This window comes from Papio anubis, chromosome 1 (assembly GCF_008728515.1).
Source record: "Papio anubis isolate 15944 chromosome 1, Panubis1.0, whole genome shotgun sequence".
NCBI classification, from domain to species: Eukaryota; Metazoa; Chordata; class Mammalia; order Primates; family Cercopithecidae; genus Papio; species Papio anubis.
In genome coordinates, this window is record NC_044976.1 from 13,349,390 (window position 1) to 13,374,016 (window position 24,627).

General features: G+C 51.6%; 1 protein-coding gene across 6 annotated transcripts in view; it reads left to right on the forward strand.

The window, feature by feature from the left end:
- KAZN (kazrin, periplakin interacting protein) overlaps positions 1-24,627 on the forward strand; it is a 1,237,957-nt gene that overhangs the window by 1,067,637 nt on the left and 145,693 nt on the right. For 5 of the 6 annotated variants that reach the window (XM_003891151.5, XM_031669652.1, XM_009198556.2 and 2 more), the window contains one exon: positions 15,013-15,204. In XM_003891151.5, the coding sequence (XP_003891200.2) occupies positions 15,013-15,204 (192 nt within the window). Of the gene's footprint in view, positions 1-10,930; positions 13,979-15,012; positions 15,205-24,627 lie in introns of those variants that run through there. The other variant, XM_009198461.4, reaches the window with a different exon arrangement.

Genomic DNA, 24,627 nt, shown 5'->3' on the forward strand with positions numbered 1-24,627 from the left:
AAGCCCTACCGGCCTCTGCACTGGCGGCCAGTCTGTCCTCCCTCCCTGCCCCCTCCCCCACCCCGGCTGGCTCCCCCGCCGGTGGGGAGAGCCTCGAACGCTGCTCGTTAGTGACTTTATTGCTAAACAATTTAGCAAGGCAGCCCTGCCAGTTTTCATAAGTGAAACACTGAAAGTATGCAAAGCATATTTTATTTCTTCCTGGAGCAGCTGCTCAGTCAGGCTGGCGAGTAATCGGGAGTGAGTTATATGGATTTGTGAGCTGCCCTGCAGTACTTTCAAGCCCCGCAGCCTCGAGAGCCTCCCACCAAGGGGCAAGTGTCCGCTCTGGCCCAGAAGACTTGGGCAGCCTGAGCCCAAGACACGCTCTCCTTTCCTGTCGCCTGCATGGAGTCAGGCATGCTCTGCGATGGCATCAGCAGCTGTCTGCCAGTGTTGACGGAGGGCCCAAGGGTGCCAGGCCCCTTCCTGGGGCTTTTTATCTGTCCTCAGGCATTGGCACAGCAGCCCTGGGAAATGGATACTGTGTCATCTTCATTCTCCACACAAGGGCAGGGAAGTGACCTGCACGGTCAAACAGCTACCCAAGGACATTGCCAGAATTTGAACCAGGCCATCCAGTTCCAGAACCACTGCTCTTCACTGTCACTGTGGCTACTTTACAGGTGAGGAAGTAGAGGGACATAGAGGTGATGTGATTGCCGGAAACGCCCACTAGGTGTGTTCCTTCAGAAGCTACACGGGAGACAGTGAGTCCCCCAGGTTTGCCATTTGCTCAGACCCCAGACCCCACTCTGGACTTGGTTTAAATACTCCTTTTTTTTTTTTTTTTTTTTTTGAGGCAGAGTCTCACTCTGTTGCCCAGGCTAGAGTGCAGTGGCACAATCTCAGCTCACTGCAACCTCCGCCTCCCGGGTTCATGCCATTCTCCTGCCTCCGCCTCCCGAGTCGCTGGGACTACGGGCGCCTGCCACCATGCCCGGCTAATTTTTTGTATTTTTAGTAGTGACGGGTTTCACCACGTTAGCCAGGATGGTCTCGATCTGGTGTAAATTCTTTAGAAAGCACGCGTCTGTTCACTATGGAGATCTGAAGATGTGGGAACTGAAGGCTCACCACCCTTGTGTGATGGCGACATCTAGGAGAGCCTTCAGCGGAGCCCCCGTTCACCTACGTCGCCTCTCAGTGTAATTATTTACATCTGCAGGGGCCGCCAGCATGCTTTACTCATTTTGCTGCATTTAACCCCTAAGGTGAAATCTGACACTGGCTTAGCATGTTCATGCCCAAGCGTGTTTCCAGTTTGGTGTCCAGCTCATGGTGTAGCCAGTGGCCGCGCGGTTGAGGTTGTGGATTCCAGACACTTTCCTCTAGGCTTTGGTTTGGTTATCTATAACATGGGAGTAGAAATGTCTGTTCTTTCCCCTAGTCTTCTCAGAAAGTTAGCTGTCCCACCCGGAGCTAGACACGGGAGAACCTGCTCTGTGACGTGTGGGGCGGGCAGCTGCCATCTTTCTGTGGGTTCTGGGAATGGGTGGAGAAGGAAACTGAGATGCAGGGTTTTGTGCTGCTGAGTCACACTCAGGGTGGGAAAGAAAGCCGGGCTGGGCTCTGCCTGCCGTTGTAAGGCCATGCTCAGGTTGCTTCCTCCCGATCTGCAGTGAGATTTGGGCTCCCTGTGTGGATGGTGTCATGAGGTGGTGGGTGTAACTAATGCGTGGCCTTCCGTATTTTTCCTCTTGGGGTGTTGGTAATTTTTTTTTTTTCCTCGAGGGTGGGGAAGAGGGAGGATGGATGAGGATGGATGGAAAAAAGCCCTGCACAGTGAGGATGTGGAGGGAAGCAGGCAGTGCTACCTGGGGCTTGCTGTCCCTCCCCTGGGTACCTCCCTTCAGGAGCCTGGCCTTGGGGAGGGGAGGAGATTGTTGCAAGAGCCAAGACTGGGGGACCTGGCCATTTTTTTTCATCTGAAGCTCAAAGACCCAAAGAAAGGCCCAGTTTCAACTGTGTGCCTACCTGTGAGACTATTTGTCCTGGCATTTAGTTTGCGAAGCAGGCACAGCATGGGGCTTAGGGCTGGGAGCCTATCCAGTGGTTAGGAACATGAGCTTTGGAATTAGACCAGCTGGGGTTGGGATCCAGCTGTGCCACCTGGACAAGCTCCGTGACCTTGAACAAACCAGCCCCCCCGTTCAAGCCTCCATTACTGCCCCTGCAAAACGGAGAGAATGCTAGCACTTCTCCCATGGGGTTGGTGAGAGACTCTGATGAGCTGAGGCTCAGTGCCAGGCACATAGTGAACACCCAAACGGGAGCTGGCACCCGCAGGTGAACCCCAGTGGCTGTGGGTTGGTGCAAAGACCTGTCCAGATGGGGGAAAAGGAGAAAGACTGATATGGGCAGGAAAAGCCTGGAAATGGCTTTGAGGCAGAACTTACAAGGTTTGTGCCATGCAGTGTTTCAATCCAGAAGGACTGGTCACTGGGATCAGAGAGAAGCTAGAATTGAATTCTAAACAGTGATAAGTGCTCACTGCTTGGAAGAACTAAGTTCCCTTGTCCATTTTTGCTCATCTAGTTTCTGAAGAAAGAATAAGGTAGCCTTCAAGTTTGTAGGGACGCTAGGTGCCCAGAAAGCTGTCTCTGACGAAAGCAGTGTATCAGGATTCTTTTTCAAGTACAAGGGATTAAAAAGTGCAACTCAAACTGGCTTAAATGAAAAAGGGAATAACTGGCTTATGTAACTGAAAAGGTCAGGGATAGGTGCTGGCTGCAGGTGTGGTGTGATCCAGGACTCAGGTATTCGGGTATTATCTGAATCCTGTCCTAGTCTCATTGACTTCTCCCCTCCCAGTGTCAAGACAGCTGCCAGCAACTCCAGGCTCCATCCTCACAGCCTGAGCCCATTGGTAAAGAGAGAGTCTGGATCCTGGTCGAGAGATTTACCTCTGATTGGACTGACTTGGGTCATATGCCTTCTCCTGAGCCAGTCACAGTGGTCAGGCTGATTCAGTGATCTCATTAGCCAGACTGGGTCATATTTTCATCCCTGAACCACAGGTGTTGACAGGGGGGTCTCCCCAAAGGGAAATGGAGGTGCCATGCTGAAAAGAAGAGTCATAAAATGTCAGCCAGACAGAAACGTCTGCTGCCCAGTCCAGGAGGGGATAATAGAGAAATTTGGAAAGAAAAGGCTGGATGAGGTGGCCTCTCAGAGGAAGCGGTAGCATGGAGGCTCAGCTCAATGGCTGTGCTAGGAGTCTTCCTTGTACCAACAGGATGGCCCAGGAAGCCCCGTCCCAAGTCGGCCCACCTGACTTGTGATGAACTGGCTACAACTTGCAGCTTCTAATCCTCAGTGGAAAATGTGCTCATTAGGCCAGGCACGGTGGCTCATGCCTATAATCCCAGCACTTTGGGAGGCCAAGGTGAGCAGATCACTTGAGGCCATGAGTTTGAAACCAGCCTGGCCAACATAGCGAAATGCCGTTTCTACAAAAAATACAAACATTAGCAGGGCGTTGTAGCGCATGCCTGTAATCCCAGCTACTCGGGAGGCTGAGTCAGGAGAATTGCTTGAACCCAGGAGGTGGAGGTTGCAGTGAGCCAAGATCATGCCACTGCACTCCAGCCTGGGCAACAGAGTGAGAGTCTGACTAAAAAAAAAATAATAATAATAAGTAACTTGTCTGTGGTTTTACATTAAGCAACTGAATTGGGATTAAAGGGAAAAAAATCCTTTATTAAAACAGCAGTTAATAAATACTAACTTAAAAAACAAAGAAAGAAAATGTACTTATTGAGGGCTGGGGGAGGCAGCTGGCCAGGCCGTGAGCAGAGGCCAGCACTTCCCCATCCCTCCTGCCCAAGCAAATTCCCAAGTAGGGAGGAGCAGACTCTTCACAGTCACCAAGGAGGCCTGGCCATGGGCTTTGGGATTGAGTCGTCCTTGCTGCCACCACCAGTCGGGGACCCAGCCACCCTGGTGGCAGGCAGGTGCCTGCCTCTCCCACCACAACCCAGATGGTGTTTTTGGAGATTTACATTCCTCTGGGTGCCAGAAGCACCTGCCAAGTGATTTTTGCAGCCTCTGCCATGAAGGTGTTAACCCAGACTTCCGGCAGACCCCAGGGGGCTGCATCCTGCAGCGCCAATCCTCAGGTTAAGTGGGGCTGGAGGTCTGTGATTCCTTGACTTCCCCAGGACATCGCTGCTTCGGAGCCTGTGACTATCACCCTTCCAGGGCAGCGACATGGTTGCTCCCCAGCCTGTGTTTGGTGAGGGGTGGGTGAAGGCAGGCAGGAGAGGACCGGGTTTCTGGGGTGTGGAGCTGGGTGGGCCCAGCCCCCCATGGGAACTCTGAGCAGCAAGATGGTAGAAGAGGATTCGCGTGGCACTCGGGGCCCCCGAGGAGGGTCTGGCTAAAGGTGTGTTTACGGGCCAGCGGCTTCACCGGAAGAGCCTCTGCAGGGAAGACGGTTTCAACACCACCTAACGGAAAAAACAATTACTGTGCAATATGAGAAAAGGACAAAGGCTGTATACCTGAGTCCCTGCACCCTCCACACCCACCTGTAGTAAGAGTTACCAAGCGGCTCTCCGGGCGGGGGAGCGCCTTGGAAGAAGCCCTGTGGGGGAGTAGGTGGGTGTTATTTGAGAGTCTTCTCCTATTTGGGGATGGCTGGACTGCTTCCCGTCACCCCCTGCTGAGTGTCAGGATCATATGACACAGGCCCGGAGGACATGGAAATCTCCACCAAGCTGTGGCAGGGCGGCCACAGAGCCCAGCAGACCTGGGCTTGATCCCGTGTCCTGCCAATGTCTGTAAGCTTCAGGTGGGGACCACTGCAGCCCTGCATGGCTCCCACTTTTACCTGCCTGCCACCAGGGACTGGGGACTGAGGGACGGATGGGAGGGTCCATCTGGCAAATGGGGACAGAGGTGATTCAAGAAGATGGCGCCGCTTCCAGCTCCCCATGCAGGGACCAGGCAGGAGAGGGGAGGCCAGGGTGGGCCTGAGAGGGTCAGCCCCATGGAAGGAGTGATGCCAAGGCTAGGCTCCCCTCGCCCTGGAAGGCTCAGGGTGACCAACAGAAGCGTGTTCCTGAGGCTGGCATTTTCCAGCCTACAGCCGCCAGACTTCTCACTCCACAGACAAACCTTAGGACGCTGCGAGCTGAGTTTCCTTATGGCAGCTCTGGTCATATACAGAGCTTGGAGGAGGCTTTGGAGGAGTCTGCAATAGAGAGCCGGTGTGGCTGCTGCAGCGGCCCTGGGCTGGGCTAATCCAGGACTCCCAACCCCACTCAGACGCTGGGCCAGCTGAGCAAAGAGGCTGAGGTTCTGTGACCTCAGGCCTCCCCATCCAGGGAAAGGATGAAAATGGGGGTAACTCTCCAGGGAAGGTTTCAGGGCTATCTGCACAGCTGCAGGCCCAGACAGGAAAGGTGCACACGGCTTTTGTCTACCTGCACGGTGTCTTGAGTCTGGCAGCCGTACCCACAGGAGAAGGGGAATAGATCAGTGGTTACAAGAAACAGCAAACTTCCTATGTTTAACTGCATATTCTCTCTGTGACTCAGTTTCTTTTGTAAAATGGGGACGTCCCCTAGGGTCCTTAAGGGGACTGAGAATTCATGCACATGAAGATTTCCATCAATCTCAACACATGTGAAGGGCTCAGAAAGCGTGACTCTGATCACCTGGGCAAAGGCGACAAGCACATTCAAGCTCAGAGCAAAGATGCGTTTCTTTCCTGCCGCGTGCTACGCCCACAGAACTGCAGAACAGAGGGGGTCCCTAGTCCCCTGACGAAGACCCCCGCCTGCTCTGCCCTGGGCGGTGAGCTCTGCCGGCCTCCTCGTCTCTGATTCTTCCTTTCAGGACTCCCCTCCTCTGCTGGGTACCTGCTTTGTTGGATGCATTAATACATTCGTCCGTCACTGCTTAGCCTTGGGGGCCTGGGAGTCCCTGTCTCTTAAGATGACTTTGCCCATGAGAGTCATTGTGTCTCTTTTTTTTTTAATGTTTGTTTATTTACTTATTCATTCATTCATTCATTCATCCATTCATTTATTTGTTTATTTTAGACAAAGTCTCTGTCTCCCAGGCTGGATCACAATGGCACAATCTCGGCTCACTGCAACTGCCACTTCCCAGGTTCAAGCAATTTTCCTGCCTCAGCCTTCCAAGTAGCTGGGATTACAGGTGGCTGCCACCACGCCCGGCTAATTTTTTGTATTTTTGGTAGAAACGGGGTTTGGCTATGTTGACCAGGCTGGCCTCGAACTCATGACCTCAGGCGATCCATCCCCCTCGGCTTCCCAAAGTGCCAGGATTAAGTCATGAGTCACCATGCCCATTCATGTCTCTATCTTAAAACTAACCCTCCAAGGACAATATGATTCCTTATTTTTAGAACAGGCATTATCCCAGTGTACTAAAATCACATTTGGACCTGATTTGGCCCCAACTCAATAATAGCAAGAGTGGTGGCCAAGGGGGCACTCACAACCTACTAGGTGCTGCTGGACCAGTGCACGGCAGGGCGGCACAGAGCCCAGCAGACCTGGGATTGATCCCGTGGCCTGCCAATGGCTGTGGGCCTCAGGTGGGGACCACTGCAGCCCTGCATGGGGTCATGATATGGGGGCTGTCATCCAGCACCTGGCATCCACCTACTCAGGGGTGGCAGCAGCCATGGTCTCTGCAAGGCTTCATGGAGACAGTGGCAGGTCAATACAGAGCGCTTGTCACTTGGAAGTGACCTCCATTTGGCTGTGGTGGGTGTGGGACCATTCTCTAGGCATCCAATTGCTTTCCCACAGTGTGTGTGTGTGTGTGTGTGGCTCAAGCAAACACCCTGGTCTTTCCTGGACACACAGACCCCTCGTTGTTCACAAATCCACCAAGATGGATGGGGTTTAGACCAGGATACCGCTTTCATGGGGGCCTGCTGGAGAATAGGGGGTTGCCTGGTTGTGTATCTGGATTTATTTTGTGGGGAGGGCTACAAAAATGAGTTTTTAATGGAAAATCTGAAATATGCTACTGCTAAATTTAGATTTTTTTTCTTGGGGTATAATTCACATACAGTAAAATGCTTGGCTCTTAAGTGTAGTTTGTGTTCAGTGAGTTTGCATGGCTGTTGATCAGGGCGTCCACCCCTGATGGTCAGCTGGGGACGGTCCCTCCAAGCCTGGACTCCACTCAGAGCCCCCCAAGCTCTCTGCCTCCCTCGTTCTCTAGACTTGATGACTCAGCCTTCAGCACATTCATCTCTGCTGTTTCATCCCCCCTTCCTGGGCTGGGGAAACCCGAAGGTCAGGGTTCTGCAGTTAGTGAGGCCAAAGTCTTCTTCCGGAACATCAAGGAGGTTTACCCTTTTCCGACATGATGGTGATGAGCTACATTTGACCCTCATGTAGAACCTTCCGGAGAGTTTCCACTGAGATGATTGCTTTGTTTAATGTTTACCACAGGCCTGAGAGACTGGCCTTGGCTCCATTTTCAGATAAGAGATCAGAGGTTGCTTGTCCACAGGTCAAATAGCTGGGAAGTGGGGGAGCCAAGACTGAGCCCCAGCGAGCTGACCCCAAACCTGTGTGCCCGCCTCAGCACTGCACTGCGTGCCTCCCAAGAACACGGCATGGAGCACGGTGTTGGGTGTCGGGTGTGGACAGAACAGTCCCTGCCCTCGTGGAATGGACAGGCTGGCTCCATGGCCATACCCTTCTCCAGGGGCTGTGTAGGGAGTGTCCCTAGTGGAGGGCCAGGACCGCCATGCACTGAGTGGCTGACTCACTCATACCCTGCTGAGGGGCATGCCTGCCTTCACTGGCATCTGCCAAGCCTGGTTGCCGCCTAGGCCCTGCTGGCTCAGGAAGCCCTTGTGTCACCCACAGACCTTGCTCCTCTCCTTTTGGAAGGTGATAGCGTGACAGTTGGAAGTGCTGGAACCAGACCATCTGTGTCCAAACCCTGGCTCTGCTCTTCACCCTGTGTGACCTTGGCCAAGCCATTTAACTCCTCTGTGCCTCAACTTCCCCATCTAGAAACTGTGGATGATGATAGTAGGATCTGCTTCATGGAGTTACTGTGAGAATTAAACTAGTTAAGCAGGTAAAATACAGCAAAGCTTAGGGCATATAGTATGTGCTCAAGAAGTGTTAAGAAAGATGTAATTGTTATTATAATAAATAATACTCATAATATTATTGTTACTTAGACCTTTGGCTTGGGGAGGCTGAGTTTACAAACCTACAATTCACCCAGAGTCTTAGCGGTCCGAGAGGTTGCCTTCTGTTTTAGGTGGCTGCTGTAGCTCTAGCCATTAAGTCCACTTTCCAGAAGTAGAGAAGGTGGAGAAAGGTGGAGAAAGAGGTAAAGCCCTATTTTTGTAAGGGTTGGTCCTCTTAAGGGACTTTTTTCTGCACCTCACTGGCCAGAAGTGTGTCACATGGACAACCCTAGCTGAAAGGGAAGCTGGAAAACAGCATTTTTAAAAAGTGGGACTCATTGCTTTTGCAGACTAAAGGAGATGGGCTGCAGAAGGGCAAGGGTCTGCCCCAGCTCCCTTTGCCACCTGGTATGGACCTTTCCTCTGAGTGGGTACCCCACACCCCCTTTCCCTTGGAGAGGAGGCCCCGGGGACCTGCGGCATGGCCTGCCTGCTGGTATCCTCGTCCCCCCCGAGGGTGGCACCATTGGTAACAGTTGGCTCCCTGGGGCAGGAGGGCCACCGTTTCCCAGACAATATTTACTTCCTGCTACTATGGCCACGAGAACTCTGCTAAGTCCATGGGTTTTGGGCCCCTCTACTCAGAGGCCTGAGGGCACTGCGGTTCCCCAGTGTCAGCAGAAAGGTACCCAATCAATCTTTGGAGGTTTTTGTCCTTGGGCAAAGGCCAGGAAAGTTTTCTCCAGAAAGGATGACTCCTTCCTCAGTAGCTGTCTTGCCTTTGGCAAATGGCTTTCTCCTGTCATTGGGTCACCAGCCCGAGCTGCTCCAGATGCTTAACAAATACCATCTTCATCTCACACCCTCTAGCCCAGCACCAATAGGAGAGCTCCGTGCAGTCATGGCAGCGGTCTGGATCTGCACTGTCCCTTACCTTAGCTCCTAGCCACGTGGGTGCACTTGAAATGTGGCTAGAGAAACTGAGTTTTTCATTTTAATTAATTTGTACGTAAGATAGTCACCTGTGGCCAGGCGCGGTGGCTCACGCCTGTCATCCCAGCACTTTGGGAGGCCGAGGCGGGCGGATCACGAAGTCAGGAGCTTGAGACCATCCTGGCTAACACAGTGAAACCCTGTCTCTACTAAAAATACAAAAAATTAGCCAGGCGTGGTGGCAGGCGCCTGTAGTCCCAGCTACTCGGGAGGTTGAGGCAGGAGAATGGCGTGAACCCGGGAGGCGGAGCTTGCAACAAGCTGAGATCCAGCCACTGTACTCCAGCCTGTGAGAGACAGTGACTGGCCCACGGTCACACAGCAACGTAATAGTTCCTCTGAGGAAGAAACGCAAGTCTTCCAATGGCAGCTTCTTTATTGTTTCTTCAGAAATGTGGTTGGTCCCGTCTGCAGAGGGGAAGATGAGTTGTGGACACAGTGCTCAGTGTGCCAGGCACATGTAAGCACTTTACACGTGTCTTATTTATTCCCATCTCCCCTGTTTTACAGGTGAGGCCACCGAGGCCCAGGGAGGAGAAATGCCTCGTGGTGGCCCCAGAACTGGTAAATTGAGAGGCTGTGCTCTTGGCGCTTAGGCTGAGATTGCAGTCCCAGGGCCGTCTCTACTCCTGGAAGAGTCTGGGGGATGCGAGACCTGGGCCTCCACACCCAGCTGGGGCAGGTGCAGTTAGCAAGCTCCGATAAGCCTCTCTCTTTCCGTGGGGTTGTTTTTCCAGCCTGGTCTCCTAAGACTTGGCTCCTGCAGGTGCCGCACCTGGTGACCCGCCCTTGAGGCTCCCATCAGCTTATTCACAGCCTGACTGGAGGGGTGGGGCTTAGGCGTCAGATACACCTGTTAGGAAGCGCGCAGGAAAAAAATCTGCCTTTGCCACTGTTAGCCAAAGAGAAAGGCACATGGTACCCAGCTCCATCTCACTCTCTGCTCTCATCTGAGTGCAGGGTGCAGAGAAGACCCTGGCAGATGCCCTTCTTGTGCCTGCCCCGCCTCCCTCCTGTGCAGTGCTCAGGCAAAGCCCGCTCCCCTGGTTGTCCCATTTCATGGTGTCAAAATCCCCACGAGATGGGAGTAGCACTGCTGCAATAAAACACAAGACGCCCAGTTAAATTTAAATTTCAGATACGTGATGAATCAATGTTTAATATAGGTATGTTCCATGCAGTAGTTGGGACATACACTGAAAATGATTTGTTGTTTATCTGAAATTCAAATCTATCTGTGCGTCTAGGGGTGTTTGTTTGGCATTACTTTGTTTTGTTTTGCTTACTCTGGCAACCCTAAGTGGGTGGCATCTGTGCAGCATACATGACAACTGAGACCCAGAGAAGTGACATGAGGCTTGTGCAAAGTCAAGACGAGGCCCTGGCCAGGCCTAGGTTTGAAGCCAAATGTCTTGGAATCCTTTGCCTTCTTCCTGGACAACAGTAAACAATCTTGGCGGCTTCCTCGGGTGGTTGGAGGAGACCCAGAAGTCACTGGAAAAAAAAAAAAAAAAAAAAAAAAAACCAGCACGGTGGCTCACACCTGTAATCCCAGCACTTTGGGAGGCCAAAGCAGGTGGATCACCTGAGGTCAGGAGTTCGAGACCAGCCTGGCCAACATGGTGAAACCCCGTCTCTACTAAAAATACAAAAAATTACCCGGGCATGGTGGCAGGCCTGTAGCCTGTAATCCCAGCTACTCGGGAGGCTGAGGCAGGAGAATCACTTGAACCCGGTAGGCAGAGGTTGTAGTGAGCCGAGATCGCGCCGCTGCCCTCCAGCCTGGGCAACAGGAGTGAAACTCCATCTCAATAAAACAAAAAATTAAGCAAAAACAAACCTGCCTCTTCTACCTGTGTGACAACGGACATACTGTTAGCAGTCACTCACATCTTATTGTGAAATAGACTCTTAGTGACAGTCGAGTAGGGAACAGGGGCCCTGGCAGGATGGAAGACTGTAGAGTATTGATCAAGAGGAGAAAATTCCAGCCTTGGCGACTGCTAGAGATAGTGAGCTGAGGCAGGAGCGCTGAGGGGTGGTTGGGGCTGAGCCTTTCATAATCTGACCTCTCCAGCCTTCCTCCCGTTCTTCCTCACCTGGCACCCATTTCCTGGTCACTCAAGACCCTCCAGCTTTGCAGCTGCCTTTGCTCACACCACTTCCTCCTTCCCCAGTCGCATCCTCTAGGGTCCATCTGGAATGCCACCAACTTCTCAAGGGTGTCTGAGTGCTCCGAGTACGTGTGGCCCCTTCCATCTCTATTTCTTTGTATGTGCGTCTATTTGCTGGAGGCTTCTTGAGGCCAGGAGTCTTCCCTTCTGTTTCCTGGCCTGAAGTGTAGGTGGGCCCCAAATGTTTACCCAGAAAGAGGGCAGGGGTGTGGCCCCAAAAGCAAACCTCCTACTTAGGAGTTTTGCTAAGAGACTTGGACAGTTCCTGGGCTGCCTCCGTGGCACATGAGGTTGGGGGTCCTTTGATGGTGGGATCCAGGAGCACTAACCTGAGAGTGGGGCCTGTCTGGGGCTTTCACCCCAGTGCCCCCATGCCCAGAGCCATGCGTGGTACGGGCAGGGACCTCTCCATGTTAGGTGGATGGAGGCGTTCGACAGACGTCACCGAGTGCCCCTGATGTGTCGCACAGACACTGTTTCCAGCACTCGAGACCCGATAGTGAAGGAGACAGGGCAGGATATGCGATCGGGCCCTGCTCTCGGATCCTGTGTCCACCGAGCACGCAGCTGGGAGTGAGTGAGCCTCCCTGTCGCTACGGGGTTTTGTCCGGGTTGCCTGCTGTGCTCTTGACACTGGACAGGAGCGGAGCCGTTTTAGGTCTCTTGAGGCTGTGACAGTGAGGCTGAGACAGAGTGACGGGAAGGAAACTGTGAAGAGGGGAGAGGAGCTCCCAGGCAGGACACAGCTCTGCGGAGGCCCCGAGGTGCAGTGAGTCTAGCGCCTTCCAGAACTGAGAGAAGCCGGCAGCCTGAAGGAGGCCTCAGACAGGGCCGAAGAGGCAGCTAATATGCCGAGTGGGGCGGGGAGGCCGTCGGGGCCAAGTGAGATGTGCCTTGCACCTCAGAGGCGCCCTCCGGCTTCTGTGGGGAGGAAGGACTCAGGTTAGGAGGAGCTGGGAGGGCAAGGAAGTACCCTGGGAGGCCTCCTCTCCTTAGAGGGGTGGCGGGGCCCATCGTGGCCTCAGGAAGTGACGTGAGATGGATGAGGGAATAGGGGCTGGAGATGCCACCACCTTTTCCCAAGGCGGCTGGTGGGAGAGAGGTGCTCCATCCTCAGGGCTCAGCCCTGCTCCCCCTCTGCCTGCCCCCTCCCCTGGACCTGGCTCTGCCCACTCAGCCTCGAGGCCAGTGGATGCCTAGGGAGTCCAGAGGGTTGTAGTGCCTTAGAGATTGCCAGCAGGCACTGATGGCGAGGGTAGGGCATCTAGGAGAGGGCAGTGCATTACCATTATTGCACCCTCTCTGTACATGGCATTCACGGAGCACTTCTAGCATATGTACATGGGGTACTTCCTGTGTACATGGAGCACTTCTTATGTACATGGAGCACTTCCTGTGTACCCAGGGCACTTCTTGTGTACATGGAACACTTCCTGTGTACATGGAGCATTTCCTTTATGAGGAGGGGCACTTCCAATGCCTCCGAGGAGCCTCACAGCCAATGAGGGTTAGACCTGTTTAACAGATGCAGTGTCCGAGGGTCAGCAGGGAGGGACTTGCTCATCAGCCACCACGTGCCTGGCTGGAGACCTGGTGACTCCAAAGCTGTGCCCCCAGCCATGCCCCTTCCATGACCCTCGTGGGAGAGGACTGTGCACCGGACATCCAGGGAGTACACATCCCCTTTTAGCAGCAGGGACGCTCCTGGCTCTACCTGCACATGTCCGGTCCAGCCAGGGCTGCCCTTGGCCCCTCCCCTGGTCCCTCTGTGATGTGGAATGGAGGGAAGGGGAAGGCAGTGTGGGGAGGAGAGGAGTCCGTGCAGAGGGTGGGACGGCCGGGTGGCCAGCGCAAGGCTGGTGAGTGCGGCGCCTTCGTCTGTTCATTCTCGAGGGTGGCCAGGTGCCAGGTGCTGTTCTAGGCACGAGGATGCGGCCATGGACAAAGCAGACTCAAGTTCCCGCCCTCCTGGGTCTTACAGCCAGCCTGTGGATAAACAGATCCACACGGCATGACAGGCGCTGACGGCTACTGCGGAGAAAGAGCGAGGAGGAAGGAGGCCGGGGCTCAGGGTGGCAGGGTGCAGGGCGGCGGGGCAGAGTGTGCTGAGCTTCCACCATAGCAGTGATGGACACAGACAGCCCTGCACCCCCACCCGCCCCTGGAGCCCACATTGAGTTTGGGAAGGAGACAGATAAATAGAGTATCACACAGGGTGGTGAGAGAAGGCCCTTCCACGCAGGTGATGTGGAGTGGATGCTTGTGTCACAATGAGGAGGCAGCCACAGGAAGAACCAGGAAAGGATGTTCAGGTGGAGGGCACTGCAGAGACAAAGGCGCTATGCTGGAAAGAGCGTGGCATATTGTAGAGAGGGGGACGAGTGTGGCTGTAGATGGGAAGAGAGAGAGGATGTAGGCAGAGGCCTGGCCCCAGCCAGGGCTGCCCTTGTCCCCTCCCCAGGTCCCTCTGTGATGTAAAATGAGGGAAGGAAGGGGAAGGCAGTGTGCGGAGGGTGGGGGTGGCCCAGTGGCCAGCACGAGGCTGGTGAGTGTGGCACCTTCATCTGTTCATTCTCAAGGGGACCTGCTTAATGAATATTTCAGCGTGTCCTTCCACCGTCTCCTAAGCGAGGTTTGCTCCTTCTCTTAATGCGCTCTCCTAAGAGTTATGCAGAGGTATACGTAGCCTGGCGCCTGTGCACAGCCTGATTGCCTCTAGCACCCCTCAGCAGTTATGTTTTCACCGTTGCCCAGGTGAGCTGACCTGGGTGTGGGTGTGTGTATCTGCCCACAAGACTGAGAAGCTGACAACACCTGGGTGGACATGGCTGTCACTCTGAGAGGATGACATACCTTCTGGGTCCCTTCCAGCACCCAGGGCCTGAGTGTTCTCCTTGGCCCCATTCCTGGGGCCTCACTGTACGTAGGGTTGGATTTAAGTGCTGCAGAAACCTCTGTCCACGGTGTCACCTTGTCACTGCTCATTAGACCCTATTTTCCTGCAGGACAGTCAGGTGCAAATGCGTAAGTTCTGTTTGTACACAGTGCTGAGCTCCTCAAGGTTATGTGTTTTGCAAAATGTGTTGAATATGCCTTTCTATGGCTGTTTCCCAAGCATGAGACTGGGAGTCCGGGCTGTGGAGTCAGCCAGGCCTTGGTTCAAATCCCAGCTCTGCTACGCACTAACTTTATGACCACTTGGAGTTACTTAATCTCTCTGGGCCTCGAGGTCCTAATTTGTAAAATGGGATTATGATGGTCCCTAGCATCTGAAGGTTTTGGTGGCTTAAATGAGATAATGCTTATGAAACTCAACTCAGCATACTGTTGGCTCGTGGTTATGATACTAACTCCTAAGACCGTCGGCCACTGGAGTGGACATTCTGAGTGCAGGACAGTGGCAGTGGATTCCCCGGAAGTCGTGGTGGCGGGTGGGGGATCTCACTAGGTGCGCTCTGCAGACTGTGGGTGGGGCCTAAAATTGGCGCTGGGGCTCCTTGGAATAAGGCAGTGGTTTCAAGGGGTTCTCCTCCCTTCACATATGTAGGAAAGGCCCTGAATGCAGAGCAAACAGAAAAGCCAAAGCAACCTCAAACCATCCCCAGAAAACGCGAGTGAGCGGCAGCCGACGTTCCTGTCCTCTAACCCTGTGCCCTTCTCCCCTAGTGCTCCTGCGGGAAGAAGTGTCGCGGCTCCAGGAGGAAGTTCACCTTCTCCGGCAGATGAAGGAGATGTTGGCGAAGGACCTGGAGGAGTCGCAGGGCGGCAAGTCCTCCGAGGTCCTCTCGGCCACCGAGCTCAGGGTCCAACTGGCCCAGAAGGAGCAGGAGCTAGCCAGAGCCAAAGAAGCCTTGCAGGGTGAGTAATGAGTGAGCGGCGGTTCCTTTGCTGGGGGCTCAGGCCCCAGGGATCTGGGGTCCTCCCCATGCAGCGGAAGTGACGCACGCAGATGGACACAGGGGTCTCCCAGCACCCACCTCCAGCCACGGCTGCCCTGTCCCTTCTGCAAGTGGAATTCTGCATCTTGTGGGGTGGGTGCAGATGCCATTCCTTCCTCCAGTGTGACCATCACACATTGCCCATATGGCTGGATGTGAGGTGCCTCCCTCTGGGGTGTGATTAGTGGGTGGGCATCTTGGCTGGACCAGGACGCTGGCCCAGCAGCCCAGTCTCTCTTACCCAGCACCCTTGGGGTCCTTCGGTGCCTCCACTCAGAGCACAGTGCAGCTACACTGGTTTCTCTGCTGGAGGACATGTCTGTGTCCCATGCGTCCCTCTTGCTCACCATGATGGGCTCTCCTGGGCCCACAGGAAGGAGTTGGAAGATGACATGGTGTAGTGTCCAGGGGGTTTCTTGAAGACAAGGACCACAGACCCGTAACTACCATGTGGCTGGTGTGTCTTCAGCCAGAAATTAATTTAGGAGATGAGGAAACTGGTGTCCACATGCTCAGCCTGGTTTCCCTGGAGGGACCCACATCCCTCTCTCCTGGGAGGCACCTGCCCACATTCTGTGGGGCTGGAAGAAGGGTCTCAGCAGGTTATTTGAGAAAGGTTGGAAGCCATCATGTAACCTGTCAGTGGACTCCACAGTGCTTGGAGAACTCAGGCATGAAACATCTGGGGAAAACATAGCCTTAGGGGTCTGCACTGATTCTCTTAAGCCCCCTCAGTGTCTTTGCTGCTTCTAGAAAGGACAATAAAGCTTTGCAACCTGCTTTCCACTTATCATTCACTAGAACAATGAATCCTCTTTAAAAATGTTGTTTCTGAAGCTAAAGCAGGTTTATTAATTAGGTTAATACCATGTGCTGTAACAAAGAGACCCCAAAACACAGAGGCTTAAAGAATCTGTTTTTTCCTTAACCACCCCCCAGTGAGCATTTGAGTCTGGTTGGGTGTATGTTTTCCCCTCGGTCCATGAGAAACGCCAGGGAAAGAGCCAGAATCTAGGGCCAGAGATTTGCCTTTGTGAGAGCTTGGTCATGTGACCATTCCTAGATGCAGAGGGTTCTGGGAAATGTAGTTTCTAGCTGCGTGGCCTTGACCCAGCTAGGACTCTAACAGGGAAAAAGGGAGAATGGATTTTGCTGGACAGTTAATTGGCTCAGTCAGAGCCAGTTCGCTGACAAAAGGTGTGATGTGGGCAGCAGGCCAAGAAGGCTATCTTTCCAGTGCCCAGCTGACCATCCCCCGGAAAGCCTGGGAAGTCCTCAGTTGAGGGTGAGCTTGTATCCAGTGTCACAACACTCTTGACACATGTTCTTTTCAGCAGTACATGTTGCTCTCCGAGGCAGCTAGATGACCCTCTTCTTCTGGGGTCTTGTTTCTGGTGGGGCCATGGCGGCAGCGTTTTGGGTGGTCTTTTGAAGCTGCAGTGGATTTTGGGGAACATTGTGGCCCAGCTGAGATGGCATGCCTGGGAAGTCATTTTGCCAAGCAGGCACACTTCGCCTCTATGCAGCCACCCGGCAATCTAGGCAGATCTGTGTGAGCCATCCTCCATGCCCAGTTTCCCAGGATCCTGTAATATCCATTCTCCTTCGTCAGGATGGAGACCCACGTCTCGGGAACCTCCCACAAGCAAGTGCTGCTGGGCCCAGGCTGTGCAAGCTATTGTCGTTTGGTCTTGTGAAGCTTTCTCATGTAGTGGAGAGTATAGAGTGGCTCAGAAAGCAGCCAGATGCTGCTCAGTCACCTTTCCCACTCTGTGTCCCAGGGACAGAGATGCTGACCTCCACGTCTTTGACCAGGGACAGGATTTTCACCCCTGTGTGCTCTTCTGGACCTGCGAGGAGGAGAAAAACCTCCCTTAGCGGTTCCTGGGCCTAGAGGGATGGGCCGGGGGTTAAGCAAAGGCTCACTTACACCACCATCCTCAGCTACTGGGATGTACAACCTAGCTTTCCAAACCTCAGTTTCCTGATCTGAGTGATGGGACATTAACGGTGGCTTTGCAGGAGGTTGTGAGAATGAAAGGAGGTAATGCCTGGAAAGGTGATAAATAGTTCCCGCCGTTATGATAATGTACCTCCTTCTCTCTTTAGCCCACAAGGCACACAGCTGTACAGGCAATCTTTCCTAACTCTGTGCTGTAAGATTTCTTATCCACCACCAAAGATCTCTGGCCTTGCCCAGGGATGCAGAGATCTACCCCTTTGTAGGAATATTAATATAAGCAACAAGGACTTGTCAGTATTCATGAAAAAGGAAGCTTTATTGAGCACCTACTGGGTGCCAACACCGTTCTAAGCACATGACTTACCATTCACCTCAATCCTGCCAGGAGCTGGAAACCCCATTTCTCAGGTGGAGACGCCTGAATGAGGTTCAGGGAAAGTAAATAACTTGACCAAGGTGACAGAGCTAATTAGCAGCAGAAGCAGAGACTTCTTCCCGCTGCACAGACACGCCTCATCTTCCCTCTGGGTGTGTTACGGGGAAGGAAGTTGGCCCGGATGCGAGAGACAGAAGCCATTCTTACTTCAGTGGTGGTGACAGCAGACTCAAGTCAGATCTGGGCTTGAATCCCACCTCTACCACTTATTAGCTATGTGAGCTTGAATGCATTCGTTTGTTTTTACTTTTTGATTTTACTGTAAGTTCTGAGATGAATGTGCAGAACGTGCAGGTTTGTTACATAAGTATACATGTACCATGGTGGTTTGCTGCACCTATCAACTCGTCATCTAGGTTTTAAGCCCTGCATGCATTAGGTATTTGTCCTAAAGCTCTCCCTCCCCTTGCACCCACCACCCAACAGGCCCCAGTGTGTGAAGTTCCCCTCCCTGTGTCCATGTGTTCTCATTGTTCAACTCCCACTTATGAGTGAGAACATGCGGTGTTTGGTTTTCTGTTCCTGTGATAGTTTGCTGAGAATGATGGTTTCTAGCTTTATCCATGTCCCTGCAAAAGACGCGAACTCATTCTTTTTTTATGGTTGCATAGTATTCCATGATGTGTATGTACCACATTTTCTTTATCCAGTCTGTCATTGATGGGCATTTGGGCTGGTTCCAAGTGTTTGCTATTGTAAATAGTGCTGCAATAAACATACGTGTGCATGTGTCTTTATAGCAGCATGATTTATAATCCTTTGGGTATATACCCAGTAATGGGATTCCTGGGTCAAGTGGTATTTCTGGTTTTAGAGCTTGGATGCATTCTTTAACCTCCCTGCCCCATTATTGCTTTGCTGAGAGTAATAGTAACAATGCCTGTGTTTCTTATAATTGGGACTGATAAACAGTAGCTACTTCATAGGGTTGTTGTGAAGATTGAGCTAGAAAGTGCATGGCCTGGTGTGTAGTACCATTGGTGCCGATACTGAGATCTGCTTGGAGATGTTGTTTGTCTGATTCTCATGAGGGGTGGTCCAGACCTGAGACCCCCCCCGAGCCCATCCAAGCTCAAGGTAGCAGCATTCCTGAAAGGCAGTGAGATGGGCACCTTCAGCCACCACGAGCATCCTGCCTGGAATTCTACAAAGTCATAAATAAGATGCTTCACCAGCCACAGCACATGGTGAGTAAATTGCAGACAGATGTGGGCAGAAGGAGTCCAGGGCATGGAAAGGGATTTATATGCCTATAATGAGGAGAGGGGGAATAAACGCGCAAGCCGAGCAAGCAGCAGATGTTGGGTGACACTTGTTAACATCCAGTGTCCCTAACGTGGGAAAAAGCAAAGCCCCCAAAGACTTACCCCCTGGCAGATTCCCTCTCCAACTAACTCCCCCGCCGTCTTGTGTTTGAATGAGACCCGAAATTTCTAGCATGTGAGAGGAATAGGAATTCAAGCAGGCACCCAAAACATCAGTCTGTGGTTACAACACAAAAGCAATGAAAAGAATCCTGTTTGGGAAAAACGGGGGCTTAGAAGATTCCTTTGTTTCTTTGGAAATGAGTGTGGGAAAGTTTGGTTTTGAATTTTGGTCTCCTCATGAGCTTAAAGACAGAAACCTGAATGATTGTTTTAGAGAGAGAGAGAGATTTTTTTTTTTTTTTTTTTGAGGCAGGGTCTCACTCTGTCATCCAGGCTTGAAGTGCACTGGAGCAATCTCAGCTCACTGCAACCTCTGCCTCCTGGGCTCAAATGAACCTCCAGAGTAGCTGGAACTACAGGCACATACCACCATGCATGGCTAATTTTTGTATTTTTTTGTAGAGACGGAGTCTTGCCATGTTGCTCAGTCTGGTCTCAAACTCCTGGGCTCAAACGATCTGCCCGAGTTGGCTTTCCAAAGTGCTGAGATTACAGGCATGAGCCACCAAGCCCAGCTCATCAATGGTATCATCTTATGTATAAACTGCATGAGCCCTGCCTGGCTCATGTGGTAAGCGTGTAGCCTGGGGGACCCCTTTGGGGTGTCTGTTGATTTCCTCAGGCCTCCTCAATTTCATGATTTCCCCGCGAATCAAGGCAGCACAGAAACAATGATGGTGAAAATTTGCTTCATTCCTTTTTAAATCTCTTAACAGCATGTCAAGTGTTTTGAGCGTGTTCCCACAACAATAAATACTCTTTGAAAACATAATTTTTAATGACTACATAATGTTCTAGCAAATGGAGATACCATAATTTATTTAGCCGTTTCCCTATTATTAGACATTTAAGTTGTTTCTACTTTTTTTCTCTCTCTGTCTTTCTGTTTGTGTTTTTGCCGTTATAGAACACTGTCATAAAGATCCGTGTGTGTAAATCTGTTTATTTTCGTAAGACGCATTTCTTAAGCTTTTTGGTCTGAGGACCACTTTACACCTTTACAGAATTGAAGACCCCCAAAGAGCTTTTGTTCATTTTTAATGAACAAAATTAATGTTTTCAAACAGTATTAATGTTTTCAAAATTAAAACTAGAAAAAGGATGTAAATCTTCAGTGATTTATTTTAAAATCATCATAATAAATTCATTATATGTTAATATAAGTACAGTATCTTTTTCTTTTCTTTTCTTTTCTTTTTTTTTTAGATAGTCTCACTCTGTCACCCAGGCTGGAGTGCAGGGGCATGATCTCGGCTCACTGCAACATCCGCCTTCTGGGTTCAAGTGATTCTCGTGCCTCAGCCTCCCAAGTAGCTGGGACTACAGGCACCCGCCACCACGCCCGGCTAATTTTTGTATTTTTAGCAGAGACAGGATTTCACCGTGTTGCCCAGGTTGGTCTAAAACTCTTGATCTTAAGCAATCTGTCCGCCTCAGCCTCCCAAAGTGCTGGGATTACCGGCGTGAGATACCTTGCCCCACCAATACAGTTATCTTTTAATGAGAAGTAGCTGTACTTTCCCAAACAGATTTGAATGAGAAGAGCAGCACTGGTTTTTAAACATTTTTGTAAAACTCACTGGTGTCTGGCTTCATGGCAGAGCGCTGAGTTCTCATCTCTGCTCTGTCTGTCTAGTGGGATTGTTGTTCTGGTTGAAAATCTGGCGCACACAGTGTTGTATTAATAGTTGGAAAAGAAAGGATCATATTCATTGCCTTGTTAGATAATTGTGAGTGTTCTTTGATACCATGCTAAAACTCAGTGGTAGTTTCTTGAAGGTTCGTTGCAGTGCGCATCTGAAACCTAATCCTTTGTACTCTGCTACGTTAAAATCCTCTGGTCTAATTTGCGCTTCGAAATGGGTATTTTACCCTTTTTTTTTTTTTCTTTTTTTCCTTTTGAGACGGAGTCTTGCTCTGTCTCACCCAGGCTGGAGAATAGTGGTGCCATCTTGGCTCACTGCAACCTCCATCTCCTGGGTTCAAGCAATTCTCCTGTCTCAGCCCCCCCGAGTAGCTGGGGCTACAGGCATGTGCCACCACACCCAGCTAATTTTGTATTTTTAGTAGAGACTGGGTTTCACCATGTTGGCCAAGGGTGGTCTCGAACCCCTGACCTCAGATGATCGCCCGACCCAGCCTCCCAAAGTGCTGGGATTGCAGGCATGAGCCACTGCACCCAGCTCCCGCATATGTATTACTGGGGGAAAATGACTTGAACAAAGGCTGGAAGACTAGTCTGTACATGGAGGTGGGAAGGGACACCTGATGTTGAGGCTTTGCTTCAGGCAGATGGTGGGCGATGGTCACAGTGAACTCGACGATCACACCAGAAGCTCGGGGACCTTGGAGCTTTTCAGCAGGAGTCACTATGTGAAGTGTGGTGTTTTAGGATGTCCCCATTTTCATTTCCCTCCCTCTCCCTCTCTTTGCAGCCTGGTCACTGTCCTTCTGGCGCATGGTGGTGTGGTTACATCTGTGTGGCTCCGGGATGTGCCGATGGCATCACCTCCCTTCTGTCCCCTCAAGGTCTCTGCATTTGTATTTTATTCTCCCCCAGCCTCCAGATGGTCACTCTTCCGCCTGGTCCAGGTTCAGGCTCCGCATCCTCTAGGCAGCTTTCTGGAGCAGCTTCCCTGCCCAATGGGCTCAGGGCCTGTCATTGGCAGAATAATGATGTCCCCCTCTCCCAAAGATGTTCCCAGCCTAATTCCTGGGACTTGTGAATGAGTTAGGTCACACGGCAAAGGGGAGCAAAGGTTGCCAATCAGATGTCCCTGGGATGAGTCTCTGGTGGGCCCAGTTGATCACAGGGGCCCTTGAAAGTAGATGGGGAGGCAGAAGAGAGAGTCAGAGGAGATGTGACCCAAGGAGCAGAGGCCAGAGGGATTCAATGTGGGACCTTGGCACATTGTTGCTGGCTTTTAAGAGGCAAGAAGGGGCTGCAAGCCAAGGAGTGCAGGAGGCCTCTAGAAGCTGGGAAAGGCAAGGAAACAGACTTTCCCTAGAGCCTGCAGAAGAAAGGCAGCCCTGCCAACACCAGGGTTTTAGCCCAGTGACACCCATTTTAGACCTGTGACCTCCAGAACTACTATAAGAAAATTCATTTGTATTAATTAATTTGTGTTATGTTAGGCTAGCAGTCCCCAACCTCTTGGGCACCAGGGATGGGTTTCATGGAAGACAGTTTTTCCACGGACCAGGTTCCCGGGGTTGGGGGATGGTTTGGGGATGATTCCAGTGCATTACATGCATTACATTTCTTGTGCACTTTATTTCTATTATTATTATATTGTAATATATAATGAAATAATTATACAATTCACCCTAATGTAGAATCAGTGGAAGCCCTGAGCTTGTTTTCCTGTAACTAGGTGGTCCCATCTAGGGGTGACGGGAGACAGGGACAGATCATCAGGCATTAGATTCTCATAAGGAGCTCACACCCTGGATCCCTCGCATGCACAGTTCACAAGAGGGTTCATGCTCCTATGAGAATCTGATGCCATCGCTGCTGATCAGACAGGAGGTGGAGCTCAGGCAGTAATGTGAGCGATGGGGAGCAGCTGTAAATACAGATGAAACTTCACTCACTCGCTCCTCACCTCCTGCTGTGCAGCCTGCTTCCTAAGAGGCCAGGGACCAATACCAGTCCATGGCATGGGGCTTGGGGACCCCGTGTGAAGCCACTGCATTGTGTCACTTTGTTACAACAAGAATAGGAAACGAACCAGGCCCTCTCTTTCCCTGGACTTGGCAGCCCTAAACGCTGCCCTGTCTCAGGGCTTAGGACATGTGAGGGTCATCTGTTTCCTTTAGAGACCCCTGCAGGGCACACAGCAGCCAGCACAGGGCAGGTGGAGTTGGCTGACACTGACTGAGTGTGGAGGAGAAGAAAGGATATGGAATTTCCTCTCCTTTCTGGAAGGACTAAGGTCTGTGGGAGCCTTTTCCCTGCCACAGAGTGAGTCACCTGCCTTACACGGAGCTCCTGGAAGAAATACAACTTTATTATTTAATTTGCTCATTCGCCAAATGTTCCCTGCAAACTTCCCTACACCAGAGCCTATGCCAATGCTTGTGGTTCAGAGCATTCCAGGACCTGCTCAAGAGTCTAGAGACATGCCTGAAACCTACGACACACTCAGTGTATGTTACTTGAATCCTATTTTTCCAAGTGGCCAACCAGGCCCATAGATGAAAGTCTATCCCATAGGCATTCCTGCTTCAAGGAGTTCTAGGCTGCAGAGACTGTCTTAAGCCCAGCAGTGTCGGTGGGGCTGAGGGACTAAAGTTCCCAGCAGGTGCAGCCATGCCCTGGCTGCCTTTGCAGATGTCACCAGTCCTGCAGACAGTGGGGTAGTAGGTGGCCTGAGAGGCTGTTGAATAGAACGATGTGTCATCCGTGCTGGGGCGGCCATGCCCACTTGCTTTCTTAGACACACATCCTTGTCACCACAGCACTGTGTGGGTTTGAAAAGCTACTTGATGTTTCCTGTGTCCCTTCCCACATCCGCACTCCATTCTTAGTCTCATTCCTTCCATCAAAGACGTGTTCATCTTCTGTGCAGTTTATCACCCGGCATTGAATGTGTATGTTCCTCTTCAGTGATTCATATGCTTGAAGCTACTGCTGTTTCTTTAGCCTGGTGGCTTTCGGGGCTGCTGCATGGGGCCCACCCTGAGCCAGCCCCTCAGTCCCACAGCCCTGACGTAGAAGACTCTTCACTGGTAAATCTCAGAACTCAGTGGAAGCTTCCAAAAAGTTTAACTCTGCAGACAGAATGTCTTCCTAACATAGTACTGACTGCTTTTAAATATTGTTAAGAGATTCCCCTTAAAGGCTACTTAGACTCCACATTTTGATCCAGTTGATAATAATTGATGGTCAGTTGGAAGAAGTGCCCAGGCTCTGTTCTGTTATAGCTGTCACTGGACTTGCTTTCAGCACCCTAACCCTGGCTGCTTCAGAGGGCAGCTGGATTCCTTAAAAAAACCCATGCCCTAATGCACAAGTACTTTTTATTTTATTTTATTTTTCGTGGGGGGACAGAGTCTCACTCTGTCGCCTAGGCTGGAGTGCAGTGACATGATCTTGGCTCACTGCAACCTCTACCTCCTGGGTTCAAGCGATTCTCCTGCCTCAGCCTCCTGAGTAGCTGGGATTACAGGCGCCCGCCACCATGCCCAGCTGATTTTTGCATTTTTAGTAGAGACAGGGTTTCACCATGTTGGCCAGGCTTGTCTTGAACTCCTGACTTCAAGTGATCCACCCGCCTTGGCCTCCCAAAGTGCTGGGATTATAGGCATGAGCCACCGCGCCCAGCCCACAAGTACTTTTTTAAAATAATTAATAATCATCATTATTTAATTTGAGAGTAGTTTGAGGTTTACAGAAAAGTTGCAAAGATAGTACAGAGCATTGCTGTATACCCAGTTTCCCCATTAAGATCCTTGCACAAGTGCCTTAAAGCCATCGCTTGTCATGCTTGCTGATATCTCATTGGCCAAAGCAAG